General features: G+C 41.8%; 1 protein-coding gene across 4 annotated transcripts in view; it reads right to left on the bottom strand.

Annotated features, from left to right (window-relative positions):
- Positions 1-108: 108 nt before the first annotated feature.
- The window catches only part of si:dkey-172j4.3 (diacylglycerol kinase delta), a 107029-nt gene continuing 81929 nt past the window's right edge, over positions 109-25208 (bottom strand). For all 4 annotated transcript variants that reach the window (XM_036957730.1, XM_036957732.1, XM_036957731.1 and 1 more), the window contains 13 exons: positions 22883-22981; positions 22534-22621; positions 22178-22285; positions 21879-21975; positions 21534-21641; positions 21232-21345; positions 20308-20442; positions 19882-20045; positions 14465-14579; positions 14043-14132; positions 13452-13571; positions 11355-11463; positions 109-3116 (listed from right to left, as the gene is read on the bottom strand). In XM_036957730.1, coding sequence (XP_036813625.1) covers positions 3064-3116; positions 11355-11463; positions 13452-13571; positions 14043-14132; positions 14465-14579; positions 19882-20045; positions 20308-20442; positions 21232-21345; positions 21534-21641; positions 21879-21975; positions 22178-22285; positions 22534-22621; positions 22883-22981 — 1400 coding nt within the window. In that variant the 3' untranslated portion in view covers positions 109-3063. The remainder of the gene's footprint in view (positions 3117-11354; positions 11464-13451; positions 13572-14042; positions 14133-14464; positions 14580-19881; positions 20046-20307; positions 20443-21231; positions 21346-21533; positions 21642-21878; positions 21976-22177; positions 22286-22533; positions 22622-22882; positions 22982-25208) is intronic.

Raw genomic sequence — 25208 nt, 5'->3', positions numbered from 1 at the left:
ATGGGCCTGCTGTGCTGTGATATTCATTAGACAGATGGAGTTTCTCTTTTGTTTTAATGTGTGTTGTCCCACTTGGAACACACACACACACACACACACACCCGACTCCAACAGCCATGGATACACTTTATTTCAGCCTCCTGCTAGCAGCCAGTGAATGCTGTCTCTCTCTCTGGGTTCTGGGACATGGATCATTGGCAATTGGATAGCACAAATAAATAGGCTTGGGCCTGAATTCAATCGAAGGCCTGCTGTCGCGAAGGGCGCAGCACGCTTGATATTGGCTGAAGCATAAATTACCTTTTAAAGTCAAGTGCAGTATGCTTTTCGACAACGCGCCTTTGATTGTAATCCGGCCTAAATTCACTGATGATAATCAATCATATGCAGTAAAACAGTAAAATCATAGCCTGCATGATTCCTGTCTTATTGGCAGCAAACATCTATGTCGAGTAAACTGTCAAAATAACAGTTTGGCTCTGAGCTGAGATGGAGCATAATGTATATCTATTTGGGAACACTCAATCAAGTTCAATACATGATGAGTTCAAAGATTCACAATTCAAGATTTGATCACAATTCAAGATTACATTCAAGATTTGAATCACAATAACATCCTCCTTATCAATTGATACCATTAAATAGTATAATATACAACATCTTGACACTTAGGACTTCAAGGAATACTTTTTAGGCCCAAAGGCTGACCTTCCAGCCTGGTTACAGAGATCAACCAGTACAACGAATTAACAGCACAAGATTATTATTATTAAACATCTTTGAACAAACAACGTGCAACATCGAGTCCAGCTTTGCGCATTGCACAGCAGAGTCCAGCCAGTGCGGTCTGTAGGCGTGCGTTCACAAAAACTTGCCGTCAAATACTGTTACACAACCGTGGCATATTACAACGTTTCCAAAAATGTTCCTCTTGACTTGATCGTTAAGTCGTTGTTGCATTGTTCTCCATTACCTCTCAGTACCTTGGCGATTGACCACTATATATGTTATGTCACACAAGATTTCAATACTGATATCCTAGCGTCGTGCCATAGACACAACAACAGCCGCTAAGGAATCGTTGGCATAGCGTTGGAGTAACGGTGTCGCAACATTTTTCAGAATACAGTCTTCCATGAGATTAGGATGTGTAAAGTGAGAACATTAGGGTTGAAAAATTCTGTAAACTTTCCCAAAATTCCTGGGTTTCCTGCGTATTCACTTCTGAAAATCCGTAAATGTTCCAACGGGATTTCTTGAAACCTGGTAATTTAGAAGAAATTACTGGAATTTTGCCACCCTGAGAGCATGTACAGTAGAACAACCCCTGACAAGTGAATAAACATTTAATATCTATTATGTATATATAATATACTTTAACATTCTTGTTGGTTATATTTATATGTTACATATTAACACACACTGATCTCTGTATAGATGTGTCATAAATACAAGGGAGAGCGACCGTTTCCATAGCAATAAAAACACAAGTGAACGATCACTTTTACAACAGACACGCACACGTCGCTCGCACACACATTTTTTCTTTTGAGTTTCTCTCTGTAAAGTGCAAGGCAAGGTACAGTAAACTTTGAAATGAATGACACGCACACAGTGTCGTTTGCACACACACACACACACAATCGTCATATGTCGTTTAAAACTTGGCACACGTGTACAGGTACATCACTAAAGCCTATAGCAATAACAGCAGGACAAGCACGCTATTGGTACAGTAGGACAAGCTAACACTTTATCTGGAAGGCTGATAATAAGCTGATAATAAACACCATTACTTAACTATTAAATGACTAACACATAGCTTGTTCTGCATTGAATGAATTAAATACATGTTATTTTAACTTAATGACAACTTAACTTATCTCTTGTTCATGGTTTAACTATATATGACTCGGCATACTGGTCTTTGTAATATATATTATTTTCATCCGAAACTACTGCTATTCATTAAAGCATGAATAAAATATATAGAACGATATAGTGGTTAACTAACAGTTAAACTATACATGAACTATCTTAACAGTTTATAAGCTGTTTATAACCAGACCTTCAAAATAAAATGTTACTCAATTTCTCCAACGGAAAAATACAAGAAATCTCACTGAATTTATATTCCAGCGTAGGGGTAAGGGATGGTATAAGTATATCCCTAACCACAGACGTAGGATCAACTTTCCCTCCTCGAAACCTAAGCATAACCACAAGGAGGGATAATGCAAACCTTAGACGGATCTTAGATCAGTGTCAATGGGCTACTTCATCCAACTTGGAAGGCATGCAGGGACACATTGAGGTCATCGTGGTTTAGATGTTACAGTAAGTACTGTAGTAGCTAGCCGTAGATATTACAGTGAGTACTGTAGTAGCTGGACATAAGATGCTACAGTACATATATTACAGATATTATGGTAAGTACTTTAGCAAGGCCAATATATTAGTACCATATTCTGTCCACATGTATTACATTCCTCAATATGAACCTTCAATAAAAACTTTTTCACATTTTTAAGTCTCCAGTTCCTCAGGTGAGAATAAGTTGAGGTGTTTTTTGTTATTGTTGATGTCCTCCAACAAAGATGTCCTCAAACTTCAGATTTCGAGGAAACTAAAAAGTCCCGAAAGTCAAGAGCGAAAAGAGGAAGGCTAGCCTAAACCCCAAAAAGAGGATATATCTAAGAATAAAAACAAAATGTCCCCTCCCGTCATGCAAAGGACAGCACCGCCTATGTAAACACATTGCGTTGTCAATTAAACAAAATATGCTTAGAAACTCTTTCCTCATCTCTGATTGGCCACTTTGACTATCAAGAAGAACACGCCCACATCTCTGGTCAGCAGGTCAAACAGCACACCAAACGGTGATGCAATGCAAAGTTACGCCCCCTCGTTAAAAACAACTCCTCCCTGATTACAAAATGGAGAACATTGAATCAAGGGGGAGGTGATAGCTGAATGGGGAGGGTCATTGAATTGTTGAATAATTTATCCCCCCTCCGGTTGCCATAGTGACAGCTGTCTTCTTAAGCCTCCTCGTTAAGTTCCTCAATTGCCTGAAGGATCCGTCTCACATGCCCCACCTTTAATATCCCAAGATCCTGTGGGGGAGAGAGAGAGATGGACAATCAAAGTTTCTCCTTTTTACACAATGTTAATGAATGTTTCACTGTTTTTCAAAATCGTTAGTTTTCATCAACTTAAGTAACTTGTGCAGCTTTCAGGGGCTTCATGCACCCTAAAAATCTGAGGATGCAAAAAGTATGTGAGGACGGTTGGGGGTGGTCCAGAAGGGGGCCCCTGTCCTTGCATTTTTTTAACACCTGAAACAGCTTTTTACTGAAATCTAGAGCCAAAGTCATTAAGCTATGTCAAAAACAACAACAAAAATCTGCATATCTAAGTATACCTCGAGCCGTCTATCTTAAACTATATACACGTCTCTGTATCTCGGCTAAAATCTGGGTAAAAGATTGAAAGGAATGTGAGTCTTATTCAGTACATTTAGTTATTGCTTGCTTTTCTAAAGTCTACCAACCTTGCCAGCCCGTATGCCAGCTAACATAGGTAGACAAGCTAGCTACTATAACTTGATTAATAGCCTGAAATGGCTTCTTGGTAGCTAGTTGAGGTTGGGAGATTGGGAATCTGAGCTAGCTAAAGCCAACTTCATAAAATTGTTAGGTTGCTAGAAATATTACAGAGAAACATCAACAACAACATATACACTACCGTTCAAAAGTTTGGGGTCACTTAGAAATGTCCTCGTTTTCCATGAAAACATACATGAAATGAGTTGTAAAATGAATAGGAAATATAGTCAAGATGTTGACAAGGTTATAAATAATGATTTTAATTGAAATAATAATTGTGTCCTTCAAACTGCTATTGTAAAATAATCCTCAATTTGCAGCAATTACAGCCTTGCAGACCGTTACATTCTAGTTGTCAATTTGTTGCGGTAATCTGAAGAGATTTCACACCATGCTTCTTGAAGCACCTCCCGCAAGTTGGATTGGCTTGATGAGCACTTCTTACGGTCAAGCTGCTCCCAAAAAAAGCTCAATAGGGTTGAGATCCGGTGACTGTGCTGGCCACTGCATTATAAACAGAATACCAGCTGACTGCTTCTTCCCTAAATAGTTATTGCATAGTTTGGAGCTGTGTTTTGGGTCACTGTGTTGTTGTAGGAGGAAATTGGCTCCAATGAAGTGCCGTTCAAAGAGTATGGCATGGCGTTGCAAAATGGAGTGATAGGCTTCCTTCTTCAAGATCCTTCTTACTGTACAAATCTCCCACTTTACCACCACCAAAGGACCCCCAGACCATCACATTGTCTCCACCATGCTTGACAGATCGCGTCCAGCACTCCTCCAGCATCTTTCATTTTTTTTCTGCGTCTCACGAATGTTCTTCTTTGTGATCCGAACACCTCAAACTTAGATTTGTCTGCCCATAACACTTTTTTCCAGTCTTCCTCTGTCCAATGTCTGTGTTCTTTTGCCCATCTTAATATTTTATTTGCCAGTCTGAGATATGGCTTTTTCTTTGAAACTTTGTCTAGAAACTCTATCTGTTTAATTTCTTTACCAACCTATTGTTCACCTAATACCTTTTTTTGCACTATTGGTTAGAGCCTGTAAGTAAGCATTTCACTGTAAGGTCTATTGTATTTGGCGCACATGACAAATAAACTTTGATTTGATTAGAAGGCCAGCATCTCGGACTCACCTTTTCACTGTTGTCGTTGAGACTGGTGTTTGCCTGTACTATTTAATGAAGCTGCCAGTTGAGGACTTGTGAGTCTGTTTCTCAAACTAGACACTCTAATGTACTTGTCCTCTTGCTCAGTTGTGCACTGGAGCCTCCCACTCCTCTTTCTATTCTGGTTAGAGCCAGTTTGCGCTGTTCTGTGAAAGGAGTAGTACACAGCGCTGTACGAGATCTTCAGTTTCTTGACAACTTCTCACATGGAATAGCGTTCAGTTCTCAGAACAAGAATAGACTGACAAGTTTCTTGAAGAAAATACTTTGTTTCTGGCCATTTTGAGCCTGTAATCAAACCCACAAATGCTGATGCTCCAGATACTCAACTAGTCTAAAGATGGCCAGTTTTATTACTTCTTTATTGCAAAAGGGTTTTCTAATGATCAGTTAGCTAAACCAAGGTTATAATTTTAAAAAGCTAACACAACATGCCATTGGAACACAGGAGTGATGCTTGCTGATAATGGGCTTCTGTACGCCTATGTAGATATTCCTTAAAAAATCAGCCATTTCCAGCTACAATAGTCATTTACAACATTAACAATGTCTACACTGTATTTCTGATCAATTTGATGTTATTTTAATGGACAAAAAATGTCATTTTCTTTAAAGAATAAGGACATTTCTAAGTGACCCCAAACTTTTTAACGGTAGTGTATATACAGTACCAGTCAAAAGTTTGGACATACCTACTCATTCAAGGGTTTTTCTTAATTTTATTCTATTTTCTACATTGTAGAATAATAGTGAAGGCATCAAAACTATGAAATAATACATATGGAATCATGTAGTAACCCAAAAAGTGTTAAACAAATGAAAATATATGTTAGATTCTTCAAAGTAGCCACCCTTTGCCTTGATGACAGCTATGCACACCTCGGCCTTCTCTCAACCTGCTTCACCTGGGATGCTTTTGCAACAGCACGTGTTTGCGTGTCTGCGTAGCCCTTTGATAAGCTGTTCAGGAGTCTCAAGGCTTGGGGGTAGAAGCTTTTAAGAAGCCTTTTGGACCTAGACTTGGGACTCCGGTACAGCTTGCCGTGTGGTAGTAGAGAGAACAGTCTATGACTGGGGTGGCTGGAGTCTATGAACATTTTTAAGGCCTTCCTCTGACACCGCCTGGTATAGAGGTCCTGGATGGGCAGGAAGCTTTGCCCCAGTGATGTACTGGGCCGTACGCACTACCCTCTATAGCGCCTTGCAGTCGGAAGCTGAGCAGTTGCCATACCAGGCAGTGATGCAACCATGCTCTCGATTGTGCAGCTGTAGAATCGTTTGAGGATCTGAGGACCCATGCCAAATCTTTTCAGTCTCCTGAGGGGGAATGGGTTTTGTTGTGCCTTCTTCACGGCTCTCAACCTGCTCCATCCGTCAGTGAGAATGGAGGTGTGATCAGTCCTCCTTTCCCCTGTAGAGCACAATCATCTCCTTTGTCTTGATCATGTTGAGGGAGAGGCTGTTGTCCTGGCACCACATGGCCAGGTCTCTGACCTCCTCCCTATGACCTCCTCCCTCTGACCTCCTCCCTATCTCATCGTTGTCGGTGATCAGGCCTACCACGGTTGTGTCATCGGCAAACTTGATTATGGTGTTGGAGTCGTGCCTGGCCATGCAGTCATGAGTGAACAGGGGGTACAGGAGGGGATGGAGCACGCACCCCTGAGGGGCCCCCAAGTTGAGGATCAGAGTGGCGGATGTGTTGTTACCTACACTTACCACCTGGGGGCGGCCGGTCAGGAAGTACAGGATCCAGTGGGAGGTGTTTAGTCCCAGGGCCCTTAGCTTAGTGATGAGCGTGCTATGGTGTTGAACGCTGAGCTGTAGTCAATGAATAGCATTCTCACATAGGTGTTCCTTTTGTCCAGGTGGGAAAGGGCAGTGTTGACTGCAATAGAGATTGCATCATCTGTGGATCTGTTGGGGCGGTATGCAAATTGGAGTGGGTCTAGTGTTCCTGGGATAATGGTGTTGATGTGAGCCATGACCAGCCTTTCAAAGCACTTCATGGCTATAGACGTGAGTGCTACAGGTCAGTAGTCATTTAGGCAGGTTACCTTAGTGTTCTTGTGCACAGGGACTATGGTGGTCTGCTTAAAACATGTTGGTATTACAGACACAGTCAGGAACATGTTGAAAATGTCAGTGAAAACACTTGTCAGTTGGTCAGTGCATGCTCTGAGCACACATCCTGGTAATCCGTCTGGCCCTACGGCCTTGTAAATGTTGACCTGTTTAAAGGTCTTACATCGGCTATGAAAAAGCGTGATCACACAGTTGTCTGGAACAGCTGATGCTCTCATGCATGTTTCGGTGTTACTTGCCTCAAAGCGAGCATAGAAGTAATTTAGCTTGTCTGGTAGTCTCGTGTCACTGGGCATAGTGGCTGTGCTTCCCTTTGTAGTCTGTAATAGTTTGCAAGCCCTGCCACATCCGACGAGCGTCAGAGCCAGTGTAGTAGGATTCAATCTTAGTCCTGTATTGAGGCTTTGCCTGTTTGATGGTTCGTCGGAGGGCATAGTGGGATTTATTATAAGCTTCCAGGTTAGAGTTCCACTCCTTGAAAGCGGCAGCTCTACCCTTTAGCTCAGTGAGGATGTTGCTGGTATTCCATGGCTTCTGATTGGGGTATGAACGTACAATCACTGTGGGGACGACGTCATAGATGCACTTATTGATGAAGCCAGTGACTGATGTTGTGTACTCCTCAATGCCATTAGAAGAATCCCGGAATATATTCCAGTCTGTGCTAGCAAAACAGTCCTGTAGCTTAGCATCTGCTTCATCTGACCACTTTCTTGATGACCGAGGCACTGGTGCTTCCTGCTTTCGTTTTTGCTTGTAAGCAGGAAACAAGAGGATAGAATTATGGTCAGATTTGCCAAATGCGAAGAAGAGCTTTGTACGAGTCTCTGTGTGTGGAGTAAAGGTGGTCTAGAGTTTTTTTTCCCCCTCTGGTTGCACATTTAGCATGCTGATAGAAATTAGGTAAAACTGATTCCCTGCATTAAAGTCCCCGGCCACTAGGAGCGCCGACTCTGGATGAGCGTTTTCCTGTTTGCTTATTTCCGTATTCAGCTCATTGAGTGCGGTCTTAGTGCCAGCATCAGTTTGTGGTGGTAAATAGACAGCTACAAAGAATATAAATGAAAACTCTCTTGGTAAATAGTGTGATCTGCAGCTTATCATGAGATACTCTACCTCAGGCGAGCAAAACCTCAAGACTTCCTTAGAATTCATGCACCAGCTGTTGTTTACAAATATACATAGACCGACACCCCTTGTCTTACCAGAGGCCGCTATTCTATCCTGCCGAAAAAGCTTAAAACCCGCCAGCTGTATGTTATTCATGTCGACATTCAGACATGACTCTGTGAAACATAAGAGATTACAGTTTTTAATGTCCCGTTAAGATAAACGTGATCGTAGTTTGTCTATTTTATTTTCCATTGATTGTACGTTGGTTAATAGGGACGACGGTAAAGGGAGATTACCCGCTCGCCGTCGATTCCTTACAAGGCACCCAGACCTTCTTCACGGATATCTCTGCCTCTTTCTCCTGCGAATGACGGAGATGAGGGCCTTGTCGGGCGTCTGTAGTAAATCCTTACCGTCCGACTTGTTAAAGAAAAAGTATTCCTCCAGTACGGGGTGAGTAATCTCCGCCCTGATATCTAGAAGCTCTTTTCGGTAATAAGACACGGTAGCAAAAACATTATGTACAAAATAAGTTACAAATAACGCAAAAAAAACACAATAACACATTTGGTTAGCGCCATCTCCTCTGGCGCCATTCAGCTCAAGCAAGTCTCTTCTTATTGTTGATGTCCTTTAGTCGTGGTTTCTTTGCAGCAATTCGACCATGAAGGCCTGATTCACGCAGTCTCCTCTGAACAGTTGATGTTGAGATGTGTCTGTTACTTGAACTCTGAAGCATTTATTTGGGCTGCAATTCCTGAGGCTGGTAACTCTAATGCACTTTCCTCATGGCGGTCCTCATGAGTGCCAGTTTCATCATAGCGCTTGATGATTTTTGCGACTCTACTAGAAGAAACTTTACAAGTTCTTGAAATTTTCTGGATTGACTGACCTTCATGACTTAAAGTAATGATGTGTTGTCATTTCTCTTTGCTTGTTTGAGCTGTTCTTACCATAATATGGACTTGGCCTTTTACCAAATAGGGCTATCTTCTGTATACCACCCCTATCTTGTCACAACACAGCTGATTGGATCAAACGCATTAAGAAGGAAATAAATTCCACAAATGAATGTTTAACAAGGCACACCTGTTGATTGAAATCCATTCCAGGTGACTACCTCATGAAGCTGGTTGGGAGAATGGTTACTTTGAAGAATCTCAAATATAAAATATGTTTTGATTACTACATGATTCCATGTGTTTATTCATAGTTTTGATGTCTTCACTATTATTGTACAATGTAGAAAATAGTACAAATAAAGAAAATCCCTGGAATGAGTAGGTGTGTCTTAACTTTTGACTGGTACTGTATATATATAAATATATGTATCATTATTATTATTACAGGACAAATCTGTGGTGGCATGTGTCCTTGTACCCCCTATGGGCATGATGCCTCTAGCCGCATTCACATCACGTTTGGAACTCCAAGCTAATATGAACGTGAGTTATTTGCATAAAGTTAGTGAGTTATTTGCATTCCTGTTAGTTGATTCTGATACCTCCATTTCCCACTTTAGAAGTATTATCTTCCTACAATGAGTAAGCAAGTCATTGATAGAAAAGTAATCAATATACTGAACAAAAATATAAACGTAAAATGCAACAATTTCAACGATTGTAATGAGTTATATGAACTAAGGAAATCAGTCAATTGAAATAAATGAATTAGGCCCTAATCTATGGATTTCACATGACTGGGCAGGGGCCACTTGGGAGCCAGGCCCAGCCAATCAGAATACGTTTTTTCCCACAAAAAAAAGCTTAATACAGACAGAAATACTAGATTAGCTGTCCGGGTGGCTGGTCTCGGACAATCCTGCAGGTGAAGAAGCCGGATGTGGAAGTCCTGGGCTAGCGTGGTTATACGTGGTCTGCGTTTGTGAGGCCGGTTGGACGTACTGCCAAATACTCTAAAACAATGTTGGAGGCGGCTTATGGTAGAGAAATTAACATTCAATTCTCTGACAACAGCTCTGGTAGACATTCCTGCAGTCAGCATGCCAATTCCATGCTCCCTCTAAACATCTGTGGCATTGTGTTGTGTGACAAAACTGCACATTTTACACATGTGTAATGATCATGCTGTTTAATCAGCTTCTTGATATGCCACACCTGGCAGGTAGCTGGAATATATTGGCAAAGGAGAAATTAACACTAACAGGGATATAAACAAATTTGTGCACAACATTTGAGAGAAATAAGATTTGTGTGTGTATTTGACTTTCCTGGGATCTTTTATTTCAGCTCATGAATCATGCGATCAACACTTTACATGTTGCGTTTATATTTTTGTTCAGTATAAAACGGTATACCTTCCTACATTCATAAAGCATAAATGTCACTTAAATTGATTACCAAATCACACACTCAAGAAGGCCATGCACAGTTCCAGTGTAACTGGAAATAAGACTATGCCTTAGACCCAAAATGGCTGCCTAGTCCCAAACCCAAAATGGGGACCCAGTTTCCTATGGTCCTCCTGTACCTTGAGGTCGTGCCGCTGCAGCTGTGAGAGCTGGCAGCCCTGGATGTCCCTGGAGAGAAAAGTATCTCTGTACTCCCCTAACCCCAGAGAGTACAGCCACGCAGCTACCTCCTCACTTTCCCACCTCTCCGCTATAGCCACAGACACACGCACACGTGCACACAGACAGACCAGCGCAAAGAAACACACATATAGATATACAAAAAGAAAACACACAGACACTGAAAGTTCACATTCCAGAAGAGGCTGCTGGGGGGAGGACGGGCACATAATAATGGATGGAATTGAGTTAATGGAATGGTATCAAACACATGGAATCAATGTGTTTGATATGGTCCAATCTATACCGTTCCAGCTTTTACTATGAGCCCGTCCTTCAATTTAAAGTGCCACCAGCCACCACTGACAAGGACACTGAAAGTTCACGAATCCACAAGCATGCATAGCTGAACTCAAAGAGAAACAGAATCAAACAAGAGAAAATAAACATACAGAAGCTACAAGATAGAGCTACACAGAATTTAGAGCAGGCCAGGGCTATTCATATCTGGAGCCTGATTGTCCCCAGCAGGCCGTGAAGTAGGGGACTCGCCTAGACTCTTACCTGACCGTTGCACCAGGCCACAATGTACTAAGCTGTGGCTGTGGTTGTATGGAGGTTAGGCCTCAAAGCAGGGGTTCGCCTGGATCCTTACCCGACAGAGAGCTGTTGGACCAGGCCACAATATACTAGCGTGGCTGTGGTTGTATGGAGGTTAGGCCTTAAAGCAGGGACTCGCCTGGATCCTTACCCGACAGAGAGCTGTTGGACCAGGCCACAATATACTAGCGTGGCTGTGGTTGTATGGAGGTTAGGCCTTAAAGCAGGGACTCGCCTGGATCCTTACCTGACAGAGAGCTGTTGGACATCTGCTTGTGGAGCTTCTCTCTCTCCTTCCTCACCTTGGGCATCATCTTTAGCTTCATGCTACTCTTACCACTCACTCTCACAGAGTCCTGGAAAGAGGGAGGGAGGAACAGAAAATGGAAGAATAGAGGGAAGAAGAGAAATAATGGTGTGGTTGAATAAAAATGACTTCTGCTGTTTGTCAATCCATGTACAAATCAGACCTGGGTTCAAATACAGTTGTAGGTATTTCAATTACTTTTCAATAGATTTCAAAACAAGTATTCAGATAACCTTCATTTGAAAAAAAAAACAAGTAGTCGAATATTGGAATGTATTTGAAAATACCATTTGGAAAGTATTGGCATGTATTTACAATTATTTCAAATGCATTTCGTTGGAAGTATATGAAAGATGGTATTATCCCAAAAATATTTGAATGCATTTGAAAATAGTTATGAATGTACATAGTAATTTTATTTAAAATAACAAACAAACTTAACATGTATAGGTCTTATTTCACTGTTTCATCACAATATGTGGCCCATACTTTATACTTTGGTGTCTCATGAAAGAGATGCTATGTTACATTTCAAAAACATCAGCGTTTCAAAAAGCTCCTTGGACATTGAACTGAGATCTGGTCTGAAGATACGCCCTCCAATGCTGAAAAGCTGCTCCACAGCTGCGAAGGATGCTGTGACATGTAGGTACTCAGCAGCAACTCTACTCAGTGTTGGGCATGTGTGACTGTGTGTCTTCCAGAATTTCAGAGGATCAGTGTGGCGCCGGTAAACTTTGTGGCAAGATCATTGATGTCTGCAGTAAGTGCAGCCTTCTAAGTGGCATTGCACCATGCCAGTTTAAATTGTGAATCCAAGACTGAGGCAATTTGGTATGGTTTCTTATGCTCATAAACAGTCAGGCGCTTGTCAACTTCTTCCAGGTTTTTGGACAAGCTTTCCATTCTACCTGGTAGAGCAAGTGAGGAGCTGTTTAGTCAGTCCTCTGATACATGGAATGATGTAGCTGGCTGTGACAATGTCAGACAGATCCTTGCACTCTATCTGTGGCAACCTCAAAGGGGGTTTGGATGTCCACAACATCAGCGAGGACATACTTCTCATACATAGATAACTTGGTGACAGGCAGTGTCAAGCATTTCTTCATAAGCACTGAGAACTGAGCGAATCATTTCCGTTGAGAGTTCTACCTTGTGGCTGGTTGCAGACGATTCTCCCCTTCAAGGTGACCCTGTGCAAATATTGCTTGCTGTAGTGGGAGACAATGTTGGAGGCTTTGGAAATGGCTTTGTTGTGGTTATCTGCAGATTTATAGGCATCTTTCACAGTGAGTTGTAGTGTGTGAGAAAAGCATCTTTCATGCTGTGGAAAGTGAACTTCATCAAGGTCAGTGGAACTTACAGACCTTCCTCCACTTCATCATCGGTATCCTCTTCTTCAGAGGATGTGTCGTCTTCAAAATTAGAAAAGGCAACAACCATGTGACTGGCGTTATAGTTGACCACGGTGTTGACTTTGGTTGTAGTGATCCAAGATTTCCGCAGACTGTATGTGCTGGCAATGCATTCTCCAGTATGGCGGCCTTTGAACCGTTTACATGCCAGCATAACACTGTGAAGAGTCCAATTCTGTAGGAAGTGCCATGCCTTTTAGAGCTTAATATTTGACGGTTTTTGAAAAGGATTTCAAATAGTATTCAGTGAAGTATTTGAAATTGGCAGACTTTTTGATTTTATTTTATTTTTTACAAATAACCATTAAAAAACAAATACAAATAGAAAGAATACACAGAAAAAAAACATCTTAAATAACAAATACTCAAATACACGTGTATTTCAACCCAGGTCAGGTACAAATTGAGTAGACAACTTTACCAAAGAAACACAAACACCCCCCCCCCCCAACCTTTACTCTAGGGTTTCCCAAACTCGTTTTGGTTTTTGCCCCAAAACTACATAGCTGATTCAAGTTTGATGATTAGTTGATTATTTGAATACGGCAAAAACCAAAACGTGCACACCTTGGGGTCCCGAGGATCACGTTTAGGAAACCCCATCTTACACACACACACTCACATCCACTTCCTCTGAGCAGTGCATGGCAGGGCAGATCCAGTGTATATCATCTAGCTTGTGGAGTTCAGCACTCAGAGAGTTGAGAGTAGAGAGAAGGTCCTCTTCCTGGGGAGAGTCCAGCTAAAACAGATCGGGAGGGGGAGGGGGGGGACAGGGAGGAGAGCGGGAGGGGGTGGGGGGGAGGAGAGCGGGAAGGGGGGACAGGGAGGAGAGAGGGAGGGGGGGGAGGGAGGAGAAGAGACCAGTAAAATATACATACATGATCTATTAGGAAACCTTTTTCACACTACTGAGCCGAACCAAACAGAACCGAGCTAATTAGCCTAATCTGCACTGGGTTTGTCTGTTCACGAATGCACCATGTTTGCTGGGACAGACAATGTGAAAATAAAATGTCTGATCCAGCACAGTAAGGTTTGGGTTTAGCCTGGGTCCTGGGAACTGTTCTGCTATCATTCCACTCCTTCCCACACCTTGTCATGCAAAAGAATATGTCAATGACAAGGAATGAAAGGAATGTTAGCAAAACAGGTTCTGTATTTCAGGCTAGTTGGGGTTGGCTATAGTGCAGTGGTAGAGTTTATAGTATACCAGTAGTTTTCCCTCCAGCAGCATCCTGGTCTCCAGCTGAAGGACTTTACTGCTGTTCACAATCTCCACTGCTGTACTGCGACTCAGACACTGAAGAAATAAAACATACACATACTATTGTATCGGGTACTTCAGCATTTCAATTACGATAGGTTAGGGCTAGGAGTTAATCGTAACCCATGACAGTGTAGTTTTGTTGCCCCCTCAAAGTGTTTCCCCACAGTGGCTGCTGGGTAGTGTAGTTGTGTCTTCCCCAGAGTAGCTTCTGGGTGGTGTAGTTTTATGTCCCCGCAGGTCACTGCTGGGTAATGTTGTTTTTGTTCCCACAGGTGGCTGCTGGGTAGTGTAGTTCATTGCATTCAGAGAGGCTGCTGGGTGGTGTAGTTTAGTGTAGTGACAGCTGGGTAGTGTAGTTGTCTTACCTCAGGGCTGGATGGTTTGGAGGGGAATGCTTCAGTGAGGACCATGGCACTAGCATTGACAGCATGGGCTAACTCCTGTTCTACCAGTTTGTGGGTCTTAGCTGCCTCTCTTATCCTACAGGAAATAAACATAACATTGTTTTATATATCAAAATAAAAACAAATATAACCGAAGAAAGACTTGAATTGTAAGAGCTCCATTTTCCTCAACATCTTTACATTTTAGAAACATATATGTAAGAGTTTGGGGAGCACTTTATTATAACTCCACATAATAAAGCATTTATAATGTATTTATAAATAGTTTATTCATCATTTATAAAAATGTTTTTTTAAATGTCAGCAACCTAGTTATTCACACATTTATACACAACTTTAAAAGTATTTAATAATGATCCATAAGATAATTCAGCAGATATTTAATGTAGGTCCTTATAAACCATTTACTAATCATTAGTATTTTTGCGTGGCCTCATCTAAAGTGTGATCTATTTATAAATTATAAATACTTTGTAAATGTTTTGAGTGACCCTTGTAATTTATCACAACAAATGGACATTCCAGCAGTACCTGATGCTCCTTAAGATTTAAACAATAAGCACACAATACAGGGGATGTTTAAGAAAATATGAAACATTTTATTTGAAAATAGTCACACTATTGTAATAGTGTGATGTGTAACTTCAGACACACTCCATGCTGAGTGAAATAATGTTTAGTCCGAAAATGTGAACAAACGATTTTTGACAGTGACTTTTCTATCAAAGTGTGGATTGCAATCACTCCATAGAGCAGTGTAATCTCAGGTAAACCAGAACAAAAATATTGCGTAATTTGGTCCGATGCATGATTAAGTTCTGAGTCCATAAGTGTTCCGCTTTGTCTCCACCTTCGCAAAAGGAAACTCTCAGCCAAACAACACCACACACTAATTTCACCACATGCGCAAAGCAGTCAAAGTTTAAGCCGTGCCTTTCCCAGTCCTGGTACAGTGGTTCCTCCTTTAAAAGTTGCGTAATACTGCAGCACACTTTGCGGGCTGCTACAGATTTCTATGTCACGTTATTTAATTGTCAGCCATTTTTACCATTAATGCTAGTTCGTGCTAGTTTGACAACCAGAGGGCATCTTTGAGAAGCATTTGAGTCTTCAATATTGGAATTACTAGATCATTTGCTATGAAGCCCCTAAATAAGATCTGGTGCAACCAATTACCTTCAGAAGTTACATAATTAGTCCACCTGTGTGCAATCTATGTGTCACAATCTCAGTATATATACACACATGTTCTGAAAGGCCCCAGAGTCTGCAACACCACTAAACAAGGGGCACCACCATGCAAGCAGCACCATGGCGACTAATGATCTCTCCAAACAGATCAGTGACAAAGTTGTGGAGAAGTACAGATCAGGGTTGGGTTTTAAAAATATCAGAAACTTTGAACATCCCACGGAGCACCATTAAATCCATTATACAAAAATTGAAAGAATATAGCACCACCACAAACCTGCCAAGAGAGGGCAACCCTCAAAAACATACAGACCAGGCAAGGAGGGCATTAATCAGAGAGGCAGCAAAGAGACCAAAGATAACCCTGAAGGAGCTGCAAAACTCCACAGCGGAGACTGGAGTGTCTGTCCATAGGAAACCTGTTTCAGTCTTCCAGAGATTTGAGACTGGGACGGTGGTTCACCTTCCAGCAGGACAATGACCCTAAGCATACTGCTAAAGCAACACTTAAGTGGTTTAAGGGGTAACATTTAAATGTCTTGGAATGGCCTAGTCAAAGCCCAGACCTCAATCCAATTGAGAATCTGTGGTATGACTTAAAGATTGTTGTACACCAGCAGAACCTACCCAACTTGAAGTAGCTGGAGCAGTTTTGTCTTGAAGAATGGGTAAAAATCCCAGTGGCTAGATGTGCCAAGCTTATAGAGACATAACCCAAAAGACTTGCAGCTGTAATTGCTGCAAAAGGTGGCTCTACTAAGCATTGACTTCGAAGGGGTGAATAGTTATGCAGAATCAAGTTTTCAGGTTTTTTTTGTGTTATTTCTTGTTTGTTCCACCATAAAAAATATTTAGCATCTTCAAAGTGGTATGCATGTTATGTAAATCAACTGATACAACCCCCCCCAAAAAATCTATTTTAATTCCAGGTTGTAAAGCAATAAAATAGGAAAAATGCCAAGGGGGTGAATTCTTTTGCAAGCCACTGTAAATGTGGTTCTGGACTGGTTCCGGCTGACATTTTGGTGTACAAAGTGCTTTGTGAATGTTGTTGGGTCCTGTGCCTTACAGTGCCAGAAAGCCCCATCTGTCTGCTCTCCACTACCACTCTCTCAGCGAAGCAGACTTGAAGTGTCAGGTTTCAGACCCTAGTGGCATGTCAAATTTTCTGGCCTATCCAGACAAAGAATATATTTGCTCTTCCTCTGAGAGAACGGACCCCAGTCTTGGAGATGGCATATGAGCATATGAAAGGGGACAATCTAGCGAATCCAACAGTTGTGGTTTCATCTCACTGTGATATTCTCAGCCGGATTTAGAGCTCTCACCATGAAAAAATACAAGACCACTTTCACTTGGTCACAGATGGACGAAATCAAGCTAAAGTTGGGACGAGTCTGCACACCGCTCAGACGGCTGCTCAGTGGACGTTTATGATAATCGCTGAAGTTGGAGAATTATATCTCCCTATATCTAACTTTAAGCATCAGCTATCTGAGAAGCTTACAGATCGCTGCAGCTGTACACAGCCCATCGGCAGGGTAGCCTAGTGGTTAGCGCGTTGGACTAGTAACCGGAAGGTTGCGAGTTCAAACCCCCGAGCTGACAAGGTACAAATCTGTCGTTCTGCCCCTGAACAGGCAGTTAACCCACTGTTCCCAGGCCGTCATTGAAAATAAGAATTTGTTCTTAACTGACTTGCCTGGTTAAATAAAGGTAAAATAAAAAAAATAAATAAATCTGTAAATAGCCCATCCAATCTACCAACCTCATCCCCATTTTGTTTTTATTTAATTTTTTGCACACCAGTATTTCTACTTGCACATCATCATCTGCACATCTATCACTCCAGTGTTAATTTGCTAAATTGTAATTACTTCACTACTATGGCCTATTTATTTCCTTACCTCCTCACGCCATTTGCACACAATGTATATGGACTTTTTATATTGTGTTATTGACTGTACGTTTGTTTATTCCATGTGTAACTCTGTGTTGTTGTTTGTGTTCTTACTGCTTTGCTTTATCTTGGCCAGGTCGCAGTTGTAAATGAGAACTTGTTCTCAACTGGCCTACCTGGTTAAATAAAGGTGAAATAAAAATTAAATAAAAAATCCTCATTATTCCTGCTTACAAGCTAAAACTCAAACAGGAAGTACCAGTGACAAGCTCAATACAGGACTGTTTCGCTACCACAGACTGGATTATGTTCCGGGATTCATCCGATAACATTGAGGAGTTTACCACGTTAGTCACTGGCGTCATTAATAAGTGCATCGACATCGTTGTCCCCACAGCGACCGTACGTAATCCTGCTACGACATCTGATGAGCCATCAAACAGGTAAAGCATCAATTCAGGACTAAGATCGAATCCTACTACGCTGGCTCTGACGCTTGTTGGATGTGGCAGGGCTTGCAAACTATTACAGAGGGAAACTCAGCCGTGAGCTGCCAGTGACGACAACCTACCAGACAAGCAGATCACCATAGTTCCTGAACGACAAGGTAACCTGTCTAAATGACTTTCGCCCCATAGCACTCACATCTGTAGTCATGAAATGCTTTGAAAGGCTGGTCATGGCTCACATCAACACCATCATCCCTGACACCCTGGACCCACTCCAATTCACATACTGCCCCAAAATATCCACAGATGACGCAACCTCTATTGCACTACATACAGCCCTCTCCCACCTGGACAAGAGCGACACCTATCTGAGAATGCTGTTCATTGACTACAGCTAAGCGTTCAACACCATAGTGCCCTCCAAGCTCAGGACCCCGGGACTGAACACTGGATCCTGGACTTCCTGACGGGCCGCCCCCCAGGTGGTGAGTGTAGGCAACAACACATCTGCCACTGACCCTCAACACGGGGGCCCCTAATTGGTGTGTGTTAAGTCCCCTCCTGTACTCCCTGTTCACCCACGATGGCATGGCCACGCATGACTCCAACACCATCATTAAGTTTGCTGATGACACAACGGTGGTAGTAGGCATAATCAACGACAACGATAAGACAGCCTATAGGGAGGAGGTCAGTGACTAAATTAATAAATTAATCACTAGTCACTTTAATAATGCCACATTAATAATTTTTACATATCTTGCATTACTCATCTCATATGTACAGTATATACTGTATTTTAAACCATGCAAGCCTTCCCCTTTTTCCTCCAAACATAACGATGGTCATTATGGCCAATCAATTTATTTTTGCTCCCTCTATTGCATCTTGTCTATGCCGCTCGGTCATTGCTCATTCATATATTTATATGTATATATTCTTATTCCATTACTTTACTTAGATTTGTGTGTATTAGGTAGTTGTTGTGGAATTGTTAGATTACATGTTAGATACTGCTGCTCAGTCGGAACTAAAAGCACAAGCATTTCGCTACACTCGCAATAACATCTGCTAACCACGTGTATGTGACCAATGTTTTTGATTTGAGTTATTGTTTCCTATTGTGTATTTATTCCTTGATATTATTTTTCAATTTTTCTCTCTGCATTGTTGGGAAGTAAGCATTTCATTGTTTGTCTACATCTGTAAAATGTCTAACTGTAAATAAATACATATGACATTTCTACCTCAATGACATATCAGTAGTAATGAAGGAATAAAAATCTTCTGGAGCAGAACTGGCCTGTCCGGCCCGCTGTCGTGTGTGGGCTATATGTCCCTGTTTTATGATTAGTTTACGTTCGCAAGGTTGACAACATTAGCAAAACATTCACATTGAAACTCTTCCTCAAGTCCACAACAGTTTTTGTGAATAAAATGTTCATTATAATTCCTTTAACATCCTTGCGTGCTTATTCTTTTACCATTGATATGTTCTCGGCTATTTTGAGACCTTAGATAGACTCAGCAAAATGACGTTGCTACAAGCAGCACTGCAGATGTTGCCGTGTGTGAGATGCAAGACTTTGCTCCTCACACACAATATCTGCGTATGTGCATGGGTTAGCTTCACTCTGTTTAGAGCGTGGTAGGTACAGGTCCAAAACTGAGTCTACCTTTAAACTGACACTCCAGAACCTTTGTATAATTTCAGCCAAATGATGAATAAACTATTTACTAATCCATTATACCGTTATTATAAAGTGCTACCAGAATTGGTTCTTAATTTACATGCCTGTTTAGGTAAAATATTTTTCATAAAATATTTCATTGAATACCTAGTGATGAGTGTGTCTGCCACCATCCCTAGTTGCTGTACTTGAGCACATTCCTCCTCTGTGAGGTATTCCATAGACTGCTGAGAGTTGAGGCGGGGCCTGGAGGAACGGTAGGTGTCAATCTTCCTCTTATCCTCCCATGATGTTAGAGTCCTCTCAAAGTTCTGGAACATAGCAATAGAATGTAGGAATAGAATGAACAGAATGGACATGATGGATGTGTAGAGGTTTATTAGATACATCTGTTGCCCTAATGCAGTGTTCCTTAATCCTGCTGTGCAGGCTTTTGTTCCAGCCCAGCACTCACACACTTAATTCGACAAACCAAACAATTATTTGATCAATTGAATTAGGTGTGTCAGAGATGGCCTGGAACAAAAGTTTGCCTATCCATACACACTCACACCCTCCCAAACACAAACGTACCCTGTCTCTGGTGAGCATCTGAGCTCTGTTCTTGTGTGTGATCTTGACTATCCCTGGAGGTTGGATCCATGCTTCTCCATCCACCTGTACTGGTACACCCTCCTCCCCTAGGATAGTTATCTTCACCTGACGACACTGGAGAGAGGGAGGAGAGTGAGGGGGAAGGAGGAGGGGAGATGGGGAAAGAGGGATGGGGGAGAGAGAGAGAGAGAGAGAGAGAGAGAGAGAGAGAGAGAGAGAGAGAGAGAGAGAGAGAGAGAGAGAGAGAGAGAGAGAGAGAGAGAGAGAGAGAGAGAGAGAGAGAGAGAGAGAGAGAGAGAGAGAGAGAGAGAGAGAGAGGAAGACAGTAAGATAGAGAGAAAAGGAGAGAAAGGAAAGGAAAGAGAGACAGAGACAGAGAGAGAGATTCAGTATGTATGTGAGTGTGGTCAATTCAATATAATGTCTACTGTCTTTAGAACTTTAAAATGTGACTGTGATGCATGTGTTGAAGGTTTGTGTGTTAGTGTGTGTGATGTTACCTGTGAAAGGCGGTGGTGTGTGTGATGTTACCTGTGCTATGCGGTGGTGTGTGTGATGTTACCTGTGCTATGCAGTGGTGTGTGTGATGTTACCTGTGAAAGGCGGTGGTGTGTGTGATGTTACCTGTGCTATGCGGTGGTGTGTGTGATGTTACCTGTGCTATGCGGTGGTGTGTGTGATGTTACCTGTGTTATGCGGTGGTGTGTGTGATGTTACCTGTGCTATGCGGTGGTTTGTGTGATGTTACCTGTGCTATGCGGTGGTGTGTGTGATGTTACCTGTGCTATGCGGTGGTGTGTGTGATGTTACCTGTGCTGTGCGGTGGTGTGTGTGATGTTACCTGTGCTATGCGGTGGTGTGTGTGATGTTACCTGTGTTATGCGGTGGTGTGTGTGATGTTACCTGTGCTATGCGGTGGTGTTGGATGTTGATGACTCTGGATACAGCCATCTGCATACTGCCAAACACAGCCACCACCTCTAACTTCTTATCATCAAACGACGGAGCGCCAAAATTCTGAACACACAGAACCCAAAAAATGATTACTTGCAAAAATAAAAAACACACTAAATGCATATAAGAGTGTGACATTTGTTGAAATTAATCCTGAAAAACTGTTACCAGGTAAGACAGTATATTAGCTAAAAGCTAGCTGCAAAGTGTAAACATTTTTCAGTGAATAAGAAAAGAGTGTGTTAACTCACGTTGTCCTCTTTGGTTCCCCCCCAGAAGTTGATTCCCCCCGCATAGCTCGGGATGTTGAGAACAGCTAGACCCTGAAGACTAGGCAGACACATAGGTACACCATCACACTAGAGAGAGAGAGAGAGAGAGAGAGACATCATCATTTTATTGTCAATCCCTCTCTAATAATCCCTCTCTAATATGTACTGATAATATTACAGATAACTACACCACAACGTCAGAAAAAGATGTTGGAGTGCCATTTAGTAGAAGTCACACTAGACTAAAACATATTTCCTTATTCCTTCGAAGTGTGTATTTGTTTGTCTTGGTATTATTTGGCAGACAACTGTGTGTGACCTTACTTCCAACAGTACTCGTTGTTCCAGATTCTTGTATGTCTTATGTACCAGTTCCTTGGTGCCCATCACTCCATACCACAACTTGTTCTTAGTACGACTACTGCAGAGAGAAAGAAGGATGTATTTGATTACTTTCATCAAGTACCCTGATATGCTAAAACATTTAACCATTGAAGAAACATTCTAATTTCAACTTCCATTTACCTTTCATTGCCTTGGTGCAAAATTGTACACTATATTGCAATACACAGTATATGTATCAATAAAGTTTGTATTTGAATAAGAGGATATTTACTGTGTACCTGCATTTCTTGGGATGTTCATCTCTCTTGTTGTTGAACTCCAGGGAGATCTTAGCATCCAGACCGATCCCAAAGTAGTTGTTCATTACACACTTCTCTGAGCACTGACTGTAGAGGTACACACAGCATAAGGAACATAAATACTCTCTAATATCAATTCTTGAGTTGTATTGTGCACTAATAAGTAGCCTATATTTCCTCTTGTTTTTCTGTAACTACTGTAAAACCACTCACTGTAATAATGTATCAACAAAGACGGATTGATTGTGAACTGTGCTACATTCAATCAAACTTGCATTGAGGTATTTTAGGTAATTTCTAGATATATATATATTTTTTAAACACACACTACTTACTCTTCGTTGAAAGACGGAGGGCTGAGACTCTCGGGTTTCTCCAGGACAATGGTGGAGGAGGAGGAAGAGGGGCTTAAACTGACGTGACCTGAGAGAGGCATAATGGGTAAATGGACCGGGAAGTGTGATTTGACTTATTATCTTATCTGATTTCAATTGAAACATTTACAAGGCCCTCCCTCTCAGTACTGTGGCCCAAACATGTAAGGGCTATAATATTAATATTATTATTGTTGACTGCAATTAGAAGTCAGAGTGCATCTAGAGTAGGATTCAAACCTGGGCAAATGTAGGATTCAAAGTGTGTGTGTGTGTTCATGTGTGTGAGCGTGTGTCTGTAGTAACTCACGTGGCTCTGCCTCTTTCAGTTCCTCACTGTTCTCTCTCTTGATGGAGGAGGAGGAAGACATGCGCTGGAGATGAGTGTGTTTATTCTGTTCATCCACCACTGGAGAGAGAGAGAAGGAGTGAGAAAGAGGGAGAGAGTGGGGGAGAGAAAGATAGAGAGAGCAGTATATGTGAGATTTTATGTGGGCGTCTGCAGTACATTAGCGCTTCTGTATGTGTGTGTGTGTCACAGTGTACAGTTGAAGTCGGAAGTTTACATACACCTAAGCCAAATACATTAAACTCAGTTTTCACAATTCCTGACATTTAAGCCTATTAAATATTCCCTGTTTCAGGTCAGTTAGGAATACCACTTTATTTTAAGAATGTGAAATGTCAGAATAATTGTTGAGAGAATTATTTATTTCAGCTTTTATTTCTTTCATCACATTCCCAATGGGTTAGACGTTTACATACACTCAATTCGTACTTGGTAGCATTGCCTTTAAATTGTTTAACTTAGGTAAAACGTTTTGGGTAGCCTTCCACAAGCTTCCCACAATGAGTTGGATTAATTTTATCCCATTCCCCCTGACAGACCTGGTGTAACTGAGTCAGGTTGGTAGGCATCCTTGTTTGCACACGCTTTTTCAGTTCTGCCCACAACTTTTCTATGGGATTGAGGTCAGGGCTTTGTGAAGGCCACTCCACTCCATCTATTTTGTGAAGTGCACCAGCCCCTCCTGCAGCAAAGCACCCCCACAACATGATGCGGCTTCGGCTTGCAAGCCTCCCCCTTTTTCCTCCAAACATAATAATGGTCATTATGGACAAACAGTTATATTTTTGTTTCATCAGACCAGAGGACATTTCTCCAAAAAGTACGATCTTTGTCCCCATGTGCAGTTGCAAACCGTAGTCTGGCTTTTTTATGGAGGTTTTGGAGCAGTGGCTTCTTCCTTGCTGAGCGACCTTTTAGGTTATGTCCATATAGGACTCGTTTTACTGTGGATATAGATACTTTTGTACCTGTTTCCTTCAGCATCTTCACAAGGTCCTTTGCTGTTGTTCTGGGATTGATTTGCACTTTTCGAACCAAAGTACGTTAATCTCAAGGAGACAGAACGCATCTCCTTCCTTAGCGGTAAGACGGCTGCGTGGTCACATGGTGTTTATACTTGCGTACTATTGTTTGTACAGATGAACGTGGTACCTTCAGGCGTTTGGAAATTGCTCCCAAGGATGAACCAGACTTGTGGAGGTCTACAATTTTTTTTCTGAGGTCTTAGCTGATTTCTTTTGATTTTCCCATGATGTCAAGCAAAGAGTTTGAAGGTAGGCCTTGAAATACATCCACAGGTACACCTCCAATTGACTCAAATGATGTCAATTAGCCTATCAGAAACTTCTAAAGCCATGACATACTTTTGTGGAATTTCCCAAGCTGTTTAATGGCACAGTCAACTTAGTGTATGTAAACTTCTGACCCACTGGAATTGTGATACAATGAATTATAAGTGAAATAATCTGTCTGTAAACAATTGTTGGAAAAATTACTTGTGTCATGCACAAAGTAGATGTTAACAAGACATTTGTGGAGTGGTTGAAAAACAAGTTTTAATGACTCCAACCTAAGTGTATGTAAACGTCCGACTTCAACTGTATATATCTATTCATTATACACCACATCTCGTTTGACATTTCATTACAAAATCATGGGCATTAATATGGAGCTGGTACCCCTTTTGCTGCTATAATGAACCTCCACTCTTCTGGGAAGGCTTTCCACTAGATGTTGGACTATTGCTGCGGGGACTTATTTCCATTCAGCCACATGAGCATTAGTGAGGTCAGGCACTAATGTTGGGCGACTAGGCCTGGCTCACAGTTGGCGTTCCAATTCATCCCAAAGGTGTTCGATGCGGATGAGGTCAGGGCTCTGTGCAGGCCAGTCAAGTTCTTCCAAACAATTTCTGTGTGGATCTCTCTTTGTGCATGGGGGCATTGTCATGCTGAAACAGGAAAGGGCCTTCTCCAAACTGTTGCCACAAAGTTGGAAGCACAGAATCGTCTAGAATGTCATTGTATGCTGTAGCGTTAAAATGTTCCTTCACTGGAACTAAGGGACCTAGCCCGAACCATGAAAAACAGCCCCAGACCATTATTCCTCCTCCACCAAACTTTACAGTTGGCACTATGCATTCGGGCAGGTAGAGTTCTCCTGGCATCCACCAAGCCCAGATTCGTTCGTCCGGACTGCCAGATGGTGAAGCATGATTCATCACTACAGAAAATGCGTTTCCACCGCTCCAGAGTCCAATGGTGGTGAGCTTTATACCACTGCAGCC

Source organism: Oncorhynchus mykiss, chromosome 21, assembly GCF_013265735.2.
Source record: "Oncorhynchus mykiss isolate Arlee chromosome 21, USDA_OmykA_1.1, whole genome shotgun sequence".
In the NCBI taxonomy this organism is placed as follows: Eukaryota; Metazoa; Chordata; class Actinopteri; order Salmoniformes; family Salmonidae; genus Oncorhynchus; species Oncorhynchus mykiss.
The sequence above is the reverse complement of the archived record's forward strand: the minus strand, read 5'-3'. Positions and strand labels throughout refer to the sequence as shown.